Genomic DNA, 19,460 nt, shown 5'->3' with positions numbered 1-19,460 from the left:
ACACACACACACACACACACACACCTACCGCCTTGCGTCTAGTTGCTCCGTGGGGTGTGTTTGAGAGCAGTTGGTGTGCTGGAGCGGGAAGGTGGGCGGCGGGAGGCTGGGTCTGGGTTAACTCACAAAGGCATCACCATGAGGTGTTGATCCTCTGGTCCCTGGTTCCATTTCCCAGAACCAGATCTAATTTCCGCTGCTGGCATTTATTGTGCAGTCACCAGATTTGCTTCTCATTGACCTAATGTTATTTCCAATAACCCTGTAGGTACAATATCCAGGAGTAACGTTAATTCAACGGTAAATTAACTCTACCAGCGTTGAATTAACGTTACTCTTAGATGTTGTACCCACTGGATCACGGATGTCGCTCTTAGTGATCTGATGTAATTTTAAATCTCCTGGGGGCCAGATTCACAAAGCAGTTACGCAAGCACTTACGTACCTGTACATCTTTCCTCAAACTTTGGCGACTTTGTTTACAATTATTAAACAGTTAATGAGCTCCGAAGCACCAGGAGGCTGTTTATAACAATAACAACAGTTGATTGGGAAGTTTTCATGTTTGTAAGCTGTTTAATAAATGTAACCAAAGTCGTCAAAGATTGAGGAAAGGTGTACACGTTCGTAAGTACTTGCGTAACTGCTTCGTGAGTCTGGACCCTGAAGTTCTCGATAATGACCAGATGTTTTCTCCTGGGTGTGAGGTTCGGGCAAGCGGTCCGGTGCCGGGTACAAGTGACATCGTTCATTAAGACTCCTCACCACATAATCGACTTGAGAATGGTCCAAGACGGACCGAAACGTCGTCGTCCCTTCACCTTCTAGTGTGTGGTCTGGTCAACACTCCTCACTAGTGGAGTTGAATAACTTCATAGCCTAGTGAAAACCACCCTAACACAGGTTGGTTTTGATAAGGTTAGGATAAAACCTAACCTAAGCTAATACATCGTAACTTAACGCTGTACACACCAGGACACGATACAATAAAAAAACACTTATGTATTTATATACTTTGTTCCCTTTGATCATACATCCCTTCGGCTATTGCTGTAATGTTGTCACAGATGTTTATAGTCACTTCCAGGATGCCAGGTTCGGACCTCTTGAGACAGCATCAAGAGGAAGTATGGGCCAATAGGCCCTCTGCAGTTACTTCCATTCTTATGCTCTCATATCCAACTAATACCCATTGTTTCTTGTTATGTCTTCCATTTGTCACATTATATATATATATATATATATATATATATATATATATATATATATATATATATATATATATATATTGTGTTTACAATTCAATTTACAATTTACCCTATAATTTACAATTCACTATATATATATATATATATATATATATATATATATATATATATATATATATATATTAATTTATATGCGAGAACAAACCTATTTTTAATATATAGTACTTAAAATTGATGAATAAATCTTTGGGGGATGACCGCCGGTTTGACCAGCCTGACCTGAGGACAGGCTGGGGGGAGACACACACACACACACACACACACACACACACACACACACACACACACACACACACACACACACACACACACACACACACACGAGGCGCCGAGATACAACAAGTGCGCAGCTCGTCTCCGGAAATAGAAGTAATCGTTATGGGTGTTTACGTCAAGGCGCGGGACGGCTGGGGCGCTCCCCCCCCCCCCGTGTGGCGCTGTCTGCTGGGTGTTGATGACGCCTCCCACACTCTGCTCTCCCACTGTGGGGAGCCGGTCGGCCGAGCGGACAGCACACTGGTATTGTGATCCTGTGGTCCTGGGTTCGATCCCAGGCGCCGACGAGAAACAATGGGCAGAATTTCTTTCACCCTATGCCCCTGTTACCTAGCAGTAAAATAGGTACCTGGGTGTTAGTCAGCTGTCACGGGCTGCTTCCTGCGGGTGGAGGCCTGGTCGAGGACCGGGCTGCGGGGATACTAAAGCCCCGAAATCATCTCAAGATAACCTCAAGATCTCGAGATAACCCACACTCTCCTCTCCCACACTCTGCATTCAGCCTGACGGCTGAATGCACAACGCTCGGATTCGTAGTCCTAGGGTCCGGGGATCGAGCCCCGGCGATGGTGGAAACAAATGGGCAGAGTTTCTTTCACCCTGATGCCTCTGTTCATCTAGCAGTAAATAGGTACCTGGGAGTTAGACAATTGCTACGGGCTGCTTCGTGCCGGGGAGAGGGGGGGAATGGTGTGTGAGTGGGGGGGGGGAGGACTCCCCAAAATCAGTTGATTGATTGACGGGCCCAAAGAGACGGGACAAAAAGAGTCAAAGCTCAACCCCCGCAAGCACAAGTAGGTAAGCACACAGATTCTAGCAAAGGAAACAAAGGTGCCGAAAAAATATTAGAAAGTTTTCTTTGCAAACAGAGTGGAAGACGGTTGGAACAAGCTAAGTGAGAAGGTGGTGGAGGCCAAGACCGTCAGTAGTGTCAAAGCGTTATACGACAAAGAGTACTGGGAAGACGGGACACCACGAGCGTATCTTCTTGAGGTTATCTTGAGATGATTTCGGGGCTTTAGTGTCCCCGCGGCCCGGTCCTCGACCAGGCCTCCACCCGCAGGAAGCAGCCCGGGACAGTTGACTAACACCCAGGTACCTATTTCACTGCTAGGTAACAGGGGCATAAGGTGAAAGAAATTCTGCCCATTGTTTCTCGCCGGCGCCTGGGATCGAACCCAGGACCACAGGATCACAAGCCCAGCGTGCTGTCCGGTCGGCCGACCGGCTCCCCAGCGTAGCTGGGGAGCCAGGTACCCAGGTAATCACAGGATGAATGTAAGTAAGTGAATGGGTCCTGTGACTACACTTAAGTAATATCACACTTAGATACTTATACACCCACGCACACGCGCGCATACTCAGTGGGATCTTTCAGCTGATGCCACTGTTCACCTGAGTGGTAGTCGGCTCTTGTGAGCTGTATCCAGGGGATGTATGTGTGTGGGGGGTGACAAAAATATATGAATGATTATATGATAGATAAAATATGTCGAGCAGAAAATCGGGGTCCGAGAGCTAAGAGCTCGATCCTGCAGGAACACACAGGTAAATACAAATAAGTAAATACACACGAACACTAAAACAGTATGCGAGAAAGTGCCATGATAACAGAGATTGAAAGTGCCATTGTATTAGAGTGTGTGTGTGGCGGGTCCGGGAGGGCGAGGGGTGCCATACAGACAAGGGGTGACTGGAGCAGAGTAACAGCTGCTGTGGCACTCCTGCCAGGCACCGTATCTGCTCCGCAGACCGGGCCTCTTCACACCCGCTACCCGGTACACATCAAATTATTTTCATGAAATCGTGATTGATAGGTACCTGGTTGATACCTGGTTGATGGGGTTCTGGGAGTTCTTCTACTCTCCAAGCCCGGCCCGAGGCCAGGCTTGACTTATGAGAGTTTGGTCCACCAGGCTGTTGCTTGGAGCGGCCCGCAGGCGCACATACCCACCACAGCCCGGTTGGTCCGGCACTCCTTGAAGAAAACAATCTAGTTTCCTCTTGAAAATGTCCACGATTGTTCCAGCAATATTTCTTATGCTCGCTGGGAGGATGTTGAACAACCGCGGACCTCTGATGTTTATACAGTGTTCTCTGATTGTGCCTATGGCACCTCTGCTCTTCACTGGTTTTATTCTGCATTTTCCTCCATGTCGTTCACTCCAGTACGTTGTTATTTTACTGTGTAGATTTGGTACTTGGCCCTCCAGTATCTTCCACGTGTATCCACGTGTAGCTCCAGTATCTTGCAGCGGAGTGTACCGTGATGCAGCGGGGTGTACCGTGATACAGCGGGGTGTACCGTGATACAGCGGGGTGTACCGTGATACAGCGGGGTGTACCGTGATGCTCCATGGCCAGCCGTGTTGCAGACATGTGTTAAACATATAGTTCAGGGGTATCTTGATCAACCACGGAAGGTGATTGTAGTGCTTTTAACAAGCTTATTTAACCTATACTCATAAATACATAGGTTTACGTCTGTTCTACATTAACAGTGATGAAGGTATCTTTTTTACATAAAGTTAATAATGTGCGTTTACAAAGGTGAAATGCAATCCTCACCAGCTTACACATACCCACATACCCTGTATACACATACTTTATATATATATATATATATATATATATATATATATATATATATATATATATATATATATATATATATACACATATATAATATTAATATATAATATATATGTATGTATGTATATATACATACATATATAATGTCCTGGTTTTACAGTCATATAGTTACTATAAAAACAAGTGTATTAGTAAGCACTTAACCAACCACTGAAGGTGATTAAGGAGCTTTTACAATGTAACGTACGATTATGTTACGTTGTTGGGTGGATTAGATAGTGTTTAGTGAGTTTCATATTTATTTAGTAGTCCTGGATACAGCAGTGTCGTAGACGTTGAGACGAAGCCTGGAGCAGAGAGCTGAGTGAGGCCAGAGTCGTGGAGCTCTATGTGGGAGAGCGTTGTAGCTCGATGCGTTCCTAGTCTGCTGTCTGTTCTGTGTCGAAGCTGTAGCGTCTTGGAGACTCTTAGAACTGCCTACGCCGAGTGCTACATTCTTGACTGTGGAAATTGTACTGTTGGCTATTCATTGTTGCTGTTGGTATAGATTCAGCTACTCGAAACAAGTTCCAAGTAGCACGGGCTGTGGTGAGCCCGTAACATACCTGGCACAGGAGCGGGGCAAATAGCACGGGCTATGGTGAGCCCGTAGTGGACTTACCTGGCACAGGAGCGGTGCCGTATATGTGGCTATTCATGTTGTTGTTGTTGTTGTTTCAGATTTAGCTACTCAGAACGAAGAGTCCATGTAGCACGGGCTATGGTGAGCCCGTTGGCTATTCAATTCAAGCTTGCTTATATTTGGTAACTACACCTCAGCTTCCTCCAGCAGGATGAAAAGAATATTACCTGTAATTGGGGAAAAGATTGTAGCTTCTGTAATTAGTGCTAATTAGTTATGCCATTAAGATAATGAGAGACTGGAGCGAGTATAATGTTTACTGGCTACAACAAGCTCCAAGTTATAGTTACATCACATACATTGTATAACTGAAGCATTACATATTCATTCTTGGGTACAAGTGGAGTATATGATCAAGTGTTCCAGTATTGAGGTAGTATGTAGAGTGAGACGTAGCTCACTATACCCGCCCCCCTGGCTCCGTGTTTACCACGCGCTCATTATCTCTCTCAACATTAATGTTTTCATCATATTTTGTCTTAAAGTTGTGGAGGGAACTGGCTTCAACCTCTCCAATGTACTCCACTTGTCGACCTCCAGTTCTCGGGCCAAGAACCTCCTTACACTGTAGCACGGTACTTTGTTACACGTCTTGATAATGGTCCAGGACGGACCATGATGGTCCAGGACGGACCATGATGGTCCAGGACGGACCATGATGGTCCAGAACGGACCATTATGGTCCAGAACGGACCATAATGGTCCAGAACGGACCGAAACCTCTTCACTTCCTTTACTCTCATGTGTGTGGCTTGGCCGTATAAAGTAACTCATAATACAATTTGCCGGGAGGAGAGAAGAGAGGTGATGAGCCAGCAAGGCTAGACACGGTCTTCACACACAACGAGACAGACAGACATTTAAAACCTCGGCCACGAAATACCCCCGAGGATCAGTCACTGTGTTCAGACATGTCCTGGGGAGGAAGGGTGCAGCTGGACGTTGCTGTGTCGTGCCTTCTGCTGGTGGAAGTTGGGTGGCGGTGTGGGAGGGGCGGACTAGGCTGTGAAGTGCTAGGGACCCGGCGGGCCACCAGGGGCTGACGGCAGGGAGTCAGGGGCAATGGGGTGGCCAAATGCCATTACAGGAGGGTTTGTGAAGGCTGAGAGAGAGCGAGGGAGAAAAGGAGGGCCGCTGAAAGTGACACCTTGCTATGTATAGCTTCCTGTATTCCCTCTTCACCAGGCTCAGGCCCTCGCCTTGCAAGGTGTTCGTGTGTGTCAGGTGTGTGTGTGTTTGGCTCTTCATGTGTGTGTGTACTTGTGTGCATATATGTGCCTGTTTGTGTATACTTGTGTGTGTTCGTTTGTGTTTTTGTGTGCATTGGAATTTGTGTAAGTTTTGGTAGATTGTTACAGTCTTGAAACTGATCATTGGATGTCTTAACTCCATTATGGAGTTGCAAACAAATCTTGCAGCTGGTGCATGGTCTCTTGTGTGTATGTGTGGACCACGTCACACAGGAGGACCTGGTGGCCAGTTGTGTGCTCCCACACACTGTCCCGTCACACAGGAGGACCTGGTGGCCAGTTGTGTGCTCCCACACACTGTCCCGTCACACAGGAGGACCTGGTGGCCAGTTGTGTGCTCCCACACACTGTCCCGTCACACAGGAGGACCTGGTGGCCAGTTGTGTGCTCCCACACACTGTCCCGTCACACAGGAGGACCTGGTGGCCAGTTGTGTGCTCCCACACACTGTCCCGTCACACGTCACACAGGAGGACCTGGTGGCCAGGTGTGTGCTCCCACACACTGTCCCGTCACACGTCACACAGGAGGACCTGGTGGCCAGGTGTGTGCTCCCACACAGTCCCGTCACACGTCACACAGGAGGACCTGGTGGCCAGGTGTGTGCTCCCACACAGTCCCGTCACACGTCACACAGGAGGACCTGGTGGCCAGGTGTGTGCTCCCACACACTGTCCCGTCACACGTCACACAGGAGGACCTGGTGGCCAGGTGTGTGCTCCCACACAGTCCCGTCACACGTCACACAGGAGGACCTGGTGGCCAGGTGTGTGCTCCCACACACTGTCCCGTCACACGTCACACAGGAGGACCTGGTGGCCAGGTGTGTGCTCCCACACAGTCCCGTCACACGTCACACAGGAGGACCTGGTGGCCAGGTGTGTGCTCCCACACACTGTCCCGTCACACAGGAGGACCTGGTGGCCAGGTGTGTGCTCCCACACACTGTCCCGTCACACAGGAGGACCTGGTGGCCAGGTGTGTGCTCCCACACACTGACCCGTCACACAGGAGGACCTGGTGGCCAGGTGTGTGCTCCCACACAGTCCCGTCACACGTCACACAGGAGGACCTGGTGGCCAGGTGTGTGCTCCCACACAGTCCCGTCACACGTCACACAGGAGGACCTGGTGGCCAGGTGTGTGCTCCCACACACTGTCCCGTCACACGTCACACACAACACCCACCATAACTAGCTTCATGCCGGAAGTTATGTGACAGTTTTGTAATATTATGTGAACTATCGATAAATGTTGGATCATAGAACCATCCAGCTTTGCAACTAATGAAATACGTTACCTGAATAACTGTGACAAATGTTGAACAAATACAATTATTTAGGTAGTTTGATATCATAACCATGATGTCATAACCATGACATAGTCATGACATATGACATACAGGAGAATATGACACTGGTGGAATATATTGGGAGAGTATTTCCTCATGATGGGCTGGGAATGACTCACAAAAGATGCACGAATTTAGAGACAGCTCTATAACAAATGTTCCAGAAGTTTGCGAATATTTAATTTCAAGTGATCTATTACCAGAAATTTAACCAGTTCTCGTCAGTGCTAACTATAGGTCGTAAATGTGGGTGGATGACCACTGCTGCTCTCCGGAGAGGTGGCGGCACTGATGACCAGAGAGAATTATAACACAAACCACACACTAGAAAGTGAAGGGACGACGACGTTTCGGTCCGTCCTGGACCATTCTCAAGTCGATTGAGGATTCTCAATCGACCATTCTCAAGTCGATTGAATCGACTTGAGAATTTTCCAGGACGGACCGAAACGTCGTCGTCCCTTCACCTTCTAGTGTGTGGTCTGGTCAACATTCTTCAGCCACGTTATTGTGACTCATCGCCCGCAATTATGACACAAGGTCACTGCATATGTAAGTTGCTTTCCTTAGAGACTGTACTTAAGGTGGATCTCGAACCCGTTGTTCGTGTAATAAATGTACGTCATTACTTTCGGACCGGCGACCGGAAAGGTGAGGGTCAGAGTTCGGAAGCTTTATCCTGCAGGCATAAATAGGTAAAGTGGCGTAGTGGTAAAACACTCGCTCGGCGCTCTGCAAGCGCTTTGGCCTGGGTTCGTCTCCTGGCCGGGGAGGATTGACCGGGTACCAATCCTTAAATGTTGCCTCTGTTCACCCAGCAGTGAATGGGTACCTGGTTGTTAAACACTTCGCCGGGTGGTATTCCGGGGAATTTTAGGATTAAGGACCTGCCCAAACGCTATGAGTGCTGGTGGCTGTACAAGAATGTAACAACTCTTGTATTTGCAGTACTGTATTAATAAATAAATCAAAATAAATAGGCGAATATCAAGAAGTTGTTGAGCTAACGCAGTACGTAGTTTCATATGTAAATACAAGAAAACCCTCGATCTTGCGAACACGTCTAGACTAGGACACACACACACACACACACACACACACACACACACACACACACACACACACACACACACACACACACACACACACACACACACACACACACACATCCAAGCGGGTTAATCTACGATGATAGGTTAGTGGAAGTAAATCTCTTAATGTTTGAGGAGAGAGGAAAGAGAGGGTATATGATCACAACATACAAAATACCGAGCGGAGTAAACAAGTTGGACAAGAACAGCCTCATTAGCTTGAGTAAAAGTAGGGCAAGAGAACATAGATGGAAGAAGTGGAATGAACTGAAGGAATAAATCATAGACGCCATCTCCATCCACAGCTTCAAGTCCAGATATAAGGTTCTCAACCATCAAGTTATAGTACAAACCTGCACCCGATACAAACGACTCGGGACACAAAGAACTAGTCCTCACAGCCTCGTAGTCACTGATAGGTAGGTACACACGTCGCCTGCCCCCCTCCCTCTCTCTCCCCCCTCCCAGCCACCCCCTCCCCCTCCCCCCCCCTCCCTCCCCCCCCTCCCATCCGTGCTACAGGGACATAAGGCCATCCGTAAGAGGGGGATGAAAATTGCCAGCAAGTCGTTTTGCTATTTGAAAAAAGAGCCTTATGGGAGATGGCAGTAAGGGCGAGCTCTGGGAGCGGCGGCAGTGCTCGCCGTAATGGAAGCAGTTTGGCCTCTGCAAAAATGAGTTTAATCAACGCCCTTCGTCGACATTCTTATGGGCGAGGCTCCGTGGGCTGTGGTGGAGCCTCACAGCTCTTGTTGTGAGGCTCCGTGGGCTGTGGTGGAGCCTCACAGCTCTTGGTGTGAGGCTCCGTGGGCTGTGGTGGAGCCTCACAGCTCTTGGTGTGAGGCTCCGTGGGCTGTGGTGGAGCCTCACAGCTCTTGGTGTGAGGCTCCGTGGGCTGTGGTGGAGCCTCACAGCTCTTGTTGTGAGGCTCCGTGGGCTGTGGTGGAGCCTCACAGCTCTTGTTGTGAGGCTCCGTGGGCTGTGGTGGAGCCTCACAGCTCTTGGTGTGAGGCTCCGTGGGCTGTGGTGGAGCCTCACAGCTCTTGGTGTGAGGCTCCGTGGGCTGTGGTGGAGCCTCACAGCTCTTGGTGTGAGGCTCCGTGGGCTGTGGTGGAGCCTCACAGCTCTTGGTGTGAGGCTCCGTGGGCTGTGGTGGAGCCTCACAGCTCTTGGTGTGAGGCTCCGTGGGCTGTGGTGGAGCCTCACAGCTCTTGGTGTGAGGCTCCGTGGGCTGTGGTGGAGCCTCACAGCTCTTGGTGTGAGGCTCCTCTAACAGTTATCAGGTAGGAATAGTTTTGTCCGGACATTATCTTGGGCTATTAAATAGAACTCTTAAAAAGAGTCATTAGACGAGAACTAAATTAAATAAATCTGAAGACGGCTACTAGCAGATCCATTGAAATACTGAAATGTAATTTTGATCAGCTTACACATATACACATACACACGTCCCTGGAAAACAGAATAGTAAGGGGAGATATGATAACCACCTACAAAATTCTCAGGGGAATTGACAGGGCAAAGACAAAGGGGTTTGACAAAGACAAATTCTTTAGCACGGGTGGAACACGAACAAGGGGACACAGGTGGAAACTTAGTACTCAGATGAGCCACAGAGACGTTAGAAAGATGTTTTCAGGGTCAGAGTAGTTAACAGATAGAATGCATTAGGCAGTGATGTGGTGGAGGCTGACTCCATACACAGTTTCAAATGTAGATATGATAAGGGCCCAATAGACTTAGGAATCTGTATACTAGTTGACTGACTATTGAGAGGCGGGACCAAAGAGCCAGAACTCTACTCCCGCAAGCACAACTAGGTGAGTACACATGAGTAGATACATTATATATATATATATATATATATATATATATATATATATATATATATATATATATATATATATATATACATACATATATATATATTTCTCTCCTACTTTGACAGAGTAAGAAAGTTGCTATAGAAACTTGTATATTATTAATCATTTACCCACAGAGTGATTATAATAGTTTTACAAGCTCAAGCTTTAGTTACATCACACATGTTATATAACTCATGCATTATATTCAGAGTCAGTCATCGGTACAAGTCCAGTACATCAACGAAACACTCATCATTTGTATGCGGAAAATCCACAGATAAATGGAAAAGAAAGAGGAACGTTTCGCCCGATCAGGACCGTTGTCAACACCAGACTGACATTTTGACATTTTCTTTGGAAGAGAAAAATTTTCATTTTGACATTTTGACATATATATGACATTTCCCTGTGGGGTTTCCGTTATATTCTGTGAAGGATTCAAACCTTAGAAAGACATGTACATGAGACACACACTGATATAACTAGTAGGGTACCAGCCACACCACGGACGACTGGTAAAAGTGGTGAGGACCGGGAGGCTTGTCCCCAGCACTCAACCCCCAACACCACATGCTAAGGCAAGATATACATGATCGTTATCATCAAATCGGTCACATATGGTGACCGATATAGTCACATATAGTGACTATATCAGTGTACACAGCCCCAACTCTCACTTTCACTTTAAGACTTTTACTTTTCACTCACACTTTAAACATTTCTTAAAATATATTACACAGACCTGCTATTAAGCTCCGCTTACTAAAGCACATTGACCATGCTCCTGCAGGGCACCACTGACCAATCACAGAGCCTAGACCTACTTGCAGGAGGCTTGGTCCAGGAACAGCGGTGAAACGGTTCCTACCAGAACTGGTGCCTTGGATTCCACGGTCCTTGTACATGTCAAGTGTCAACGTGTTGTAAACACAGTGAAGGGGAGATGTGTGGAGGTCAGAGGGAGAGGGGTCAAACATGGCCTCAAAGAGGGCCACCCTCTTTGAGGCCATGTTTGGCCCCTCTCACATGGCCAAGAGGGGTCCTCCTTACCTCCGGAGGTAAGGAGGCAGAGGTGGAAAAGTAGACAGTCTGCCTGGATGGAGAAGGGTCTCACTAATGACCCGTGTCAACTAATATATATGGTTCTCTTCCTGTTGTGACTTGACACGGCTGGCAACAGAAGGAGAGAGGGATGGAAGGAATGGAGAAATGAAGAGGATAGGGGTGGGATAGATAAGGAAGAATAATAACCACATTCTTTAGCTCTTACAAGAGAAGGAGTGGGCAGTAAAGAGTGGGGAATGAGGTGGTGGTGGCAGTGATGACGAGCAGACGAGGAGACAGGATGGCAGACACAAGACAACACAGGATAAATAAGCAAGAACAAAATTAAAAAAATCTTTCCTAAAATGTCAAGTCTCTCTGTGAACAAATAAATGTCAGCCTTCATGGGTTATTGTAGAATGAACCAGACCCGCTGCCAGTAGCGAGAGAGGAGGTCAACCTCAGAGATGAGGCTCATTACCTCTTCTGCAACACAAGAGGTAATGAGACGACTGATCAGGTTCTAGATGAAACGAAAGTTGTCGGACCGGGTAATTATCATAATGTATGATGAAAGAAGCCCCACAGACCTTACGTATAAGTCTAACATTGATCTTCAGTGCATCACTGGCGAAGAGCGAGGTGCCCAGCAGTTGGAAGACTGCTGATGTGGTACCGATGAATAAGAAAAGGAACAGACATGGGAGGAGGGAAGGCACTAAATTACAGCCTGGGGATGCTGATAAGCCAACTCATCCTCCTAATAGAACGGCACATTTTGACGTATACTCTACCAAAGGCCAAAAATTGTTGCACTAGAAAATGGTCGGAGACTGCCGGAAGACAGTGGCTGCCGAGTTGGTCCAAGAAATGCTCCAGTAATTTAATACAGGTAAGTTTAAAGTGCTGGAAATATAGACGAGATGCTGAAAGTGGTACACTATGGAGGGAACCTCTTCCTAGAATCAACTAAATGGAAAAAAATAATAATGACGTAGAAAAGTCTGACTACAGAAGCACACACATAAACAGTATAATGTCATCGGCATGTGTGATACTAGCCAACATCTAAACATCCTCAGGAACCTCAGTAAAGAGGAATTAAAAACTCTGAACATTACCTACGTAAGACCAATTCTATAGTACATAAGCCCGACCTGGAACCCCCACCTCAAAAGGCACAAACATAAACTTATAAAGCAGTAGAGTTTGCAATGAGACGCGGAACTTTAAAGGTAGATGGCGCTGGACCCAACAACGGTAGAAGCGAGAGACGATTGTAAAGACGCGTGTCAAACACTCAAGGGAATGAACAGGTGGGAAAGGAGGAAATGTTCATGATGAACAACAAAAGGACGAAAGAACCTGGATGGACACTAAACAACGTAAGAAAAGCAGAAAATGGATCCAGACAAAGAGGTAGTAGAAGCCACCTCCATCCACAGTTTTTAAGGTATAAATAACAGGAGACATTCAGCTCTAAAGGAATTGTTGTGGTGATGTTAGTGTGTGTTGTGGAGTGAAACTTGTGATATAAAAAGATTATTGATATGTATATGCATTTGTGTAAATGAATGTATATATATATATAGGTACATGTGTATGTAAAATTAACAATTGTGTAACAAGATTAAAAAAATTGTCACTGGCTTAGCTAAATGAACTGTTGGGTTCAGTCCCTGAACCCATTATGGGCCTCTGTAACCCTTTCCACCACCGCCCACGGGATGGGTATGAGGTGCATAATAAAGAAAGAAATTGAAATTGAATTGTGGAATGAAAGTTGTCGGTTACTTTTTGAGGCTTTGAACACTGTCAGGCGAAATTAAGCCTTTCCTGTTATTAACAAAGTGTGTGTATATATATATATATATATATATATATATATATATATATATATATATATATATATATATATATAATATATATATATAATATATATATATATATGCAACAGTTTTGGATGAGGTGAACAAACTTTTGACCAACACAAGACAGAACACGGTGCAATGGGTATAAATTGGATAAATGAGAGGGAAGACTGGAAGTAACTGCAAAGGGCTTATTGGCCCATACTTCCTCTTGATGCTTCTATATTGGTACGGCGTCTTGAAGTATATATGTATATATATATATATATATATATATATATATATATATATATATATATAATATATATATATATATATATATATATATATATATATATATATATATATATATGTCGTACCTAGTAGCCAGAACGCACTTCTCAGCCTACTATGCAAGGCCAGATTTGCCTAATAAGCCAAGTTTTCCTGAATTAATATATTTTCTCTAATTTTTTTCTTATGAAATGATAAAGCTACCCATTTCATTATGTATGAGGTCAATTTTTTTTATTGGAGCTAAAATTAACGAAGATACATGACCGAACCTAACCAACCCTACCTAACCTAACCTAACCTATCTTTATAGGTTAGGTTATGTCAGGTAGCCGAAAAAGTTATGTTAGGTTAGGTTAGGTAGGTTAGGTAGTCGAGAAAACATTAATTCATGAAAACTTGGCTTATTAGGCAAATCGGGCCTTGCATAGTAGGCTGAGAAGTGCGTTCTGGCTACTAGGTACGACATATATATATATATATATATATATATATATATATATATATATATATATATATATATATATATATATATATATATATATATATATATATATATATATGTGTGTGAATAAGCCTGAATGGTCCCCAGGACTATATGCGACTGAAAACTCACACCCCAGAAGTGGCTCGAACCCATACTGCCAGGAGCGAAGCAACTGGTATCTACAGGACACCTTAATCCGCTTGACCATCACGACCGGACTATATGCGACCGGTCGCATATAGTCCTGGGGACCATTCAGGCTTATTCGCATTTGTGTTCCTCACGTGTGCCCCAAAGAATGAGGTGATTTGATAAAATGCTATGCCCAAGATTACCATCCGAGTGCCGACGGGGAAGTGGTTCAAATAGCTTCGGCTATCACTTCCTTTTGTCCGGTCGTGATGGTCAAGCGGATTAAGGCGTCCTGTAGATACCAGTTCCGTTGCTCCTGGCAGTATGGTTTCGAGTCTCTTCTGGGGGTGTGAGTTTTCAGTCATATATATATATATATATATATATATATATATATATATATATATATATATATATATATATATATATATATATAGCTAAACATTTAAAACAAAGACACATAGTTGTTGTGGGTTTAGTGGTGCGGGAGAGTGGCCGTGTTAGATTAAGGGAGCTGGATGACTGCACGCACCACACAATGCAATTTTTAAGCCCGAGTCAGCTTTGTAGCTTGACAACACAATACAATATATGATGATTGTATTGCTTGGCGTGTAAGGTGTTACTGTGGGTCAGCTCGCCTCTCTCTCAGCGGGGTTGAGGGTCGGGGTTCATGCTCTCTCTACCACAGAGAGGAAGTCTGGCACTGTCCGGGTGTCGGGCTGAGGTTGTCTCAGAGATTATTATCTTAAGATGAAGTACTCGGTCCCTGGCACTCCCCAGTCCCCTAGTACTGCTCAGCAGCACCACCACCACCACCACTAGAAGGAGTGGCACCACCTCCACCACAACGAGGAGCACCAGCACCATCAGCAGCACCACCACCACTAGCAGCAGCAGCAGCAGCACCACCACCACCACCACCACCACCACCACCACCACCACCACCACCACCACTACCACCACCACCACCACCACCACTACCACCACCACCACCACCACCACCACCACCACCACCATCACCACCACCACCACCACCAGCACCACCACCACTACCACCACCACCACCACCACCACCACCACCACCACCACCACCACCACCACCACCACCACCATCACCACCACCACCACCACCAGCACCACCACCACTACCACCACCACCAGCAGCAGCAGCAGCAAGAGCCCGGTATAAACAAGACGTGGAGCACACCGTGTAAGCGGCGCTCAATACACCAGGGACGGGTCAAGGGGGAGGCGGAGAGGGAACACTAGCACGGAAATTTGGGCAGCGAGAAGATAAGATGAGCGGAAGTTGAGGGAAGGGAGGCGAGGTGAGAGAAGGAAGAGAAGGGGCAGGGCCAGGAGAAGAGGACAGTGGAATGGGAGGGAGGGAACTAGAGCTAGAGGAAATGCCTGGACGGAGAAAGGTGGCCAGGAGGTCAGTGAAGAATGGTCAGAGCGCGAGAGGGAGAAAATTGAGGCTGGGAGAGGAGTGGTCGAGGACTGGAAGAGGGGCAGGAAGGTGGAAGGGTGAAGGGGAGGTGAAGGGGAGGGCTGACAGGATGATGTGGAAGGGAGAAGGGTGAAGAAGGCGGATGACGGGAAATAAAAAGTGTAGAGGCAATGGGGCACCGCGTAGGGAGAGGGAATCACACCACTCCAACTTCCTGCTCAAAACTTGACAGTTTTTGACTAAATATTTACATCAAAGGATCCACAAGGGAATCTTGATAGGTGGGAAGGAAAGAGATCGGCGAATTTAATTTTTATCTTCGCGCGCGTACATGTGTGACTCACCTATCTGTGACTGCTGAATCGAGCTCTATCTCTTGGAACCCCGCTTTTCTAGTCACTGGTTGTCTAATGCAATAATTCCTGACCCAATTCCCTATCATGCCTACTTTTAAAGTTATGGATTGAGTTTGTCTCTACAACTTTCTCCTCCAATTTAGCCCATTTTCCCACTACTCTTACGCTAACTTTCTAACATCTTTAAGGCTCTCTTTAAGCCTCACTTGAGTCTTCCATCCATGCTGCAGCTTTTAACATCCATGGCGATACTTTATCATTATCATGGTGGCGCTTCGGAGCTCATAACCTGCTTTATAAATGTAAACAATGAAATATCAGGATATAGTTGAGGTTGTAGTTATAAACATCCTCATAGTGCTACTAAGTGCTGGTGAGGACCAGAGAGTGCTGCTGGTGAGGACCAGAGAGTGGTGCTGGTGAGGACCAGAGAGTGCTGCTGGTGAGGACCAGAGAGTGGTGCTGGTGAGGACCAGAGAGTGCTGCTGGTGAGGACCAGAGAGTGCTGCTGGTGAGGACCAGAGAGTGCTGCTGGTGAGGACCAGAGAGTGGTGCTGGTGAGGACCAGAGAGTGCTGCTGGTGAGGACCAGAGAGTGCTGCTAGTGAGGACCAGAGAGTGGTGCTGGTGAGGACCAGAGAGTGGTGCTGGTGAGGACCAGAGAGTGGTGCTGGTGAGGAGTGACGGGGCCGAGGGGTCACACAAGTGCAGCACCTGCAGACCCAACACCACAAGGACTCCGTGGGTCACGAGTCCTCAGCTTCCGGGGAGTGTGTTGAGGTGTGGGGGAGCTCTAGACTAAATAAACTCAGCGTGTAACACTGCCCGAAACTCTATGCGTGTAAGAATGTACAAATACCAATCTTATGTAATCTCATCAACCCATTGTACCTTCTTGTGAATATATTATTATTATTATTATTATTATTATTATTATTATTATTATTATTATTATTATTATTAGTGTAAACATAGAGCCAGCAACAGGTTACACCTCTGGGTGTCGCAGTCGGGACATGAAAAAAATCAGATTTTAATTAAATATCGCCTTGCAGCGTTCATCTGTTTCTTAATTTATTCAGCAAAATTCTTACCGTAAATTTTCGTGGCATTTTTTGCCCCCCATCGGCCGTAACCAATGCCAGGGTTCTCAGTTACCTGTTAAAACACAGTAAAATATGAGACTAACATGCCACTTTAGTGTTGAGTATTCCCCCCCCCCTCCCTCCCCCCCCTCCCGCCCCCTCCCGCCCCAAGGTACAGAAAAGTCATATTTAGAGGAAATTACGATATCGGAATTGACATGGAATTTTTACCTGAAGAATTTTTAACAGCAAAATTTCAAGAGTTATTGAAGAGGTGTAATAGCTTGCGCTGCCAGCCTCGTCTGTGAGTCCAAGCTCACTAGACTGGTGCCTCTACTTGTGGGGTGTGGGGTGAGGGGGAGTGGGGTGAGGGGGAGTGGGGTGAGGGGGAGTGGGGTGAGGGGTGTGGGGTGAGGGGGAGCGGGGTGAGGGGAGTGGGGTGAGGGGAGCGGGGTGAGGGGGAGCGGGGTGAGGGGAGTGGGGTGAGGGGAGCGGGGTGAGGGGAGTGGGGTGAGGGGAGCGGTGAGAGCGGGGGTCATGGTGGCTGTAGCAGCATTAAGGGAAAGCAGAAAACTGTGTTCATGTTACATAAAGAAGATATAGAGGCCGTCACCCAGCATGGCAGCTCCCGTTATTACTGTTGATGGAAGTGTAACATTGGTGGTGGTGGTGAACCTCAACAAATACCACGTGTGTGTGTGTGTGTGTGTGTGTGTGTGTGTGTGTGTGTGTGTGTGTGTGTGTGTGTGTGTGTGTGTGTGTGTGTGTGTGTGAGAACTATTAACTGTGTAGAGGGTTAGTGAAAGAAGGCAGCAACTGAATTGGAACATTCCAGGCCTATTATAGCACATATATGTGTGTTAAATAAGGCCTAAGGTATGTTAGGCCTGGGAATCTTGCTGGCTCGGTTGCTTGGCTTTGTAGGTTTCTGGTTAAGCTAAAATAAATGGATTTTGTACCGAGTTACACATTAAGAGAACAGTGTGGAGAGAGAGACTGAGGGCCGCGTACAGGTGAGGCAGGACTATGGTACCAACGTCCTCCACCGTGTTGACACTTCTGGCCATCCTCGAGCTACTGGGGTCTCTCTCTACTTCCCACAACCCATCCTCCGACTTGACTGTACGGCTTAATACTAAGTGTAATAAGTACAATTCCTGACTGCTAGGAATAGTACATAATTACACTTGTGCCGTTACATTTATCTCCCCATATGCGGAGGATGGGCTGACTTGCCAAGTGTCTCTTAAGTGTTTATATTAGGTCATCTATGAATGCCACCTCCATATTTCCTAGCTTATAGCGAGTTGTAACAACCAGTTATAAACGGTAGTAATGTAATAATTTGCATTATAGTGTGTATATTATTATAAATACTGAGAATTTATAGAAATCGATTAATAAACTGAGAAATTCAAGGGGGAAGCAGATGCCTCGCAGAAATATATAGTAAGCAAATGAACAGGTGGAGACCAGATGGCGCTGGTCCCTAAAATGCAAGAAACACTGTGTTTATGGCCGCTATAATTTGTGGCCCCAACATTACCAGCCATTACTGAGCACATTGTTGGGGAGAGTCACTGTGGGGCCAGGGTGTGTCTCCCCCCCCCCCACCACAAGTGTGGGGGCCAGGGTGTGTCTCCCCACCACCACCACAAGTGTGGGGCCAGGGTGTGTCTCCCCCCCCCACCACAAGTGTGGGGGCCAGGGTGTGTCTCCCCCACCACCACAAGTGTGGGGGCCAGGGTGTGTCTCCCCCACCACCACCACAAGTGTGGGGCCAGGGTGTGTCTCCACCACCACCACCACAAGTGTGGGGGCCAGGGTGTGTCTCCCCCACCACCACCACAAGTGTGGGGCCAGGGTGTGTCTCCACCACCACCACCACAAGTGTGGGGGCCAGGGTGTGTCTCCCCCACCACCACCACAAGTGTGGGGGCCAGGGTGTGTCTCCACCACCACCACAAGTGTGGGGGCCAGGGTGTGTCTCCCCCCCCCCACCACAAGTGTGGGGGCCAGGGTGTGTCTCCCCCACCACCACAAGTGTGGGGGCCAGGGTGTGTCTCCCCCACCACCACAAGTGTGGGGGCCAGGGTGTGTCTCCCCCCCCACCACAAGTGTGGGGCCAGGGTGTGTCTCCCCCACCACCACAAGTGTGGGGCCAGGGTGTGTCTCCACCACCACCACAAGTGTGGGGCCAGGGTGTGTCTCCACCACCACCACAAGTGTGGGGGCCAGGGTGTGTCTCCCCCACCACCACAAGTGTGGGGGCCAGGGTGTGTCTCCCCCCCCCCACCACAAGTGTGGGGCCAGGGTGTGTCTCCCCCACCACCACAAGTGTGGGGCCAGGGTGTGTCTCCACCACCACCACAAGTGTGGGGCCAGG

At 47.2% G+C, this 19,460-nt stretch overlaps 2 protein-coding genes across 29 annotated transcripts in view; one reads left to right on the top strand and one right to left on the bottom strand.

The window, feature by feature from the left end:
- The window catches only part of Cadps (calcium-dependent secretion activator 1), a 537,366-nt gene that overhangs the window by 40,398 nt on the left and 477,508 nt on the right, over positions 1–19,460 (top strand). The window lies entirely within an intron of this gene.
- Positions 9,216–11,279, bottom strand: LOC123773242 (WASH complex subunit 3-like). Its single transcript, XM_069318173.1, has 2 exons — positions 11,177–11,279; positions 9,216–9,778 (listed from the first exon to the last, which is right to left on the bottom strand). The coding sequence occupies exons 1-2, from the start codon at positions 11,277–11,279 to the stop codon at positions 9,216–9,218; spliced, it is 666 nt and encodes a 221-aa protein (XP_069174274.1).

Source organism: Procambarus clarkii, chromosome 89 (genome assembly GCF_040958095.1).
Source record: "Procambarus clarkii isolate CNS0578487 chromosome 89, FALCON_Pclarkii_2.0, whole genome shotgun sequence".
Taxonomy (NCBI): Eukaryota; Metazoa; Arthropoda; class Malacostraca; order Decapoda; family Cambaridae; genus Procambarus; species Procambarus clarkii.
The sequence above is the reverse complement of the archived record's forward strand: the minus strand, read 5'-3'. Positions and strand labels throughout refer to the sequence as shown.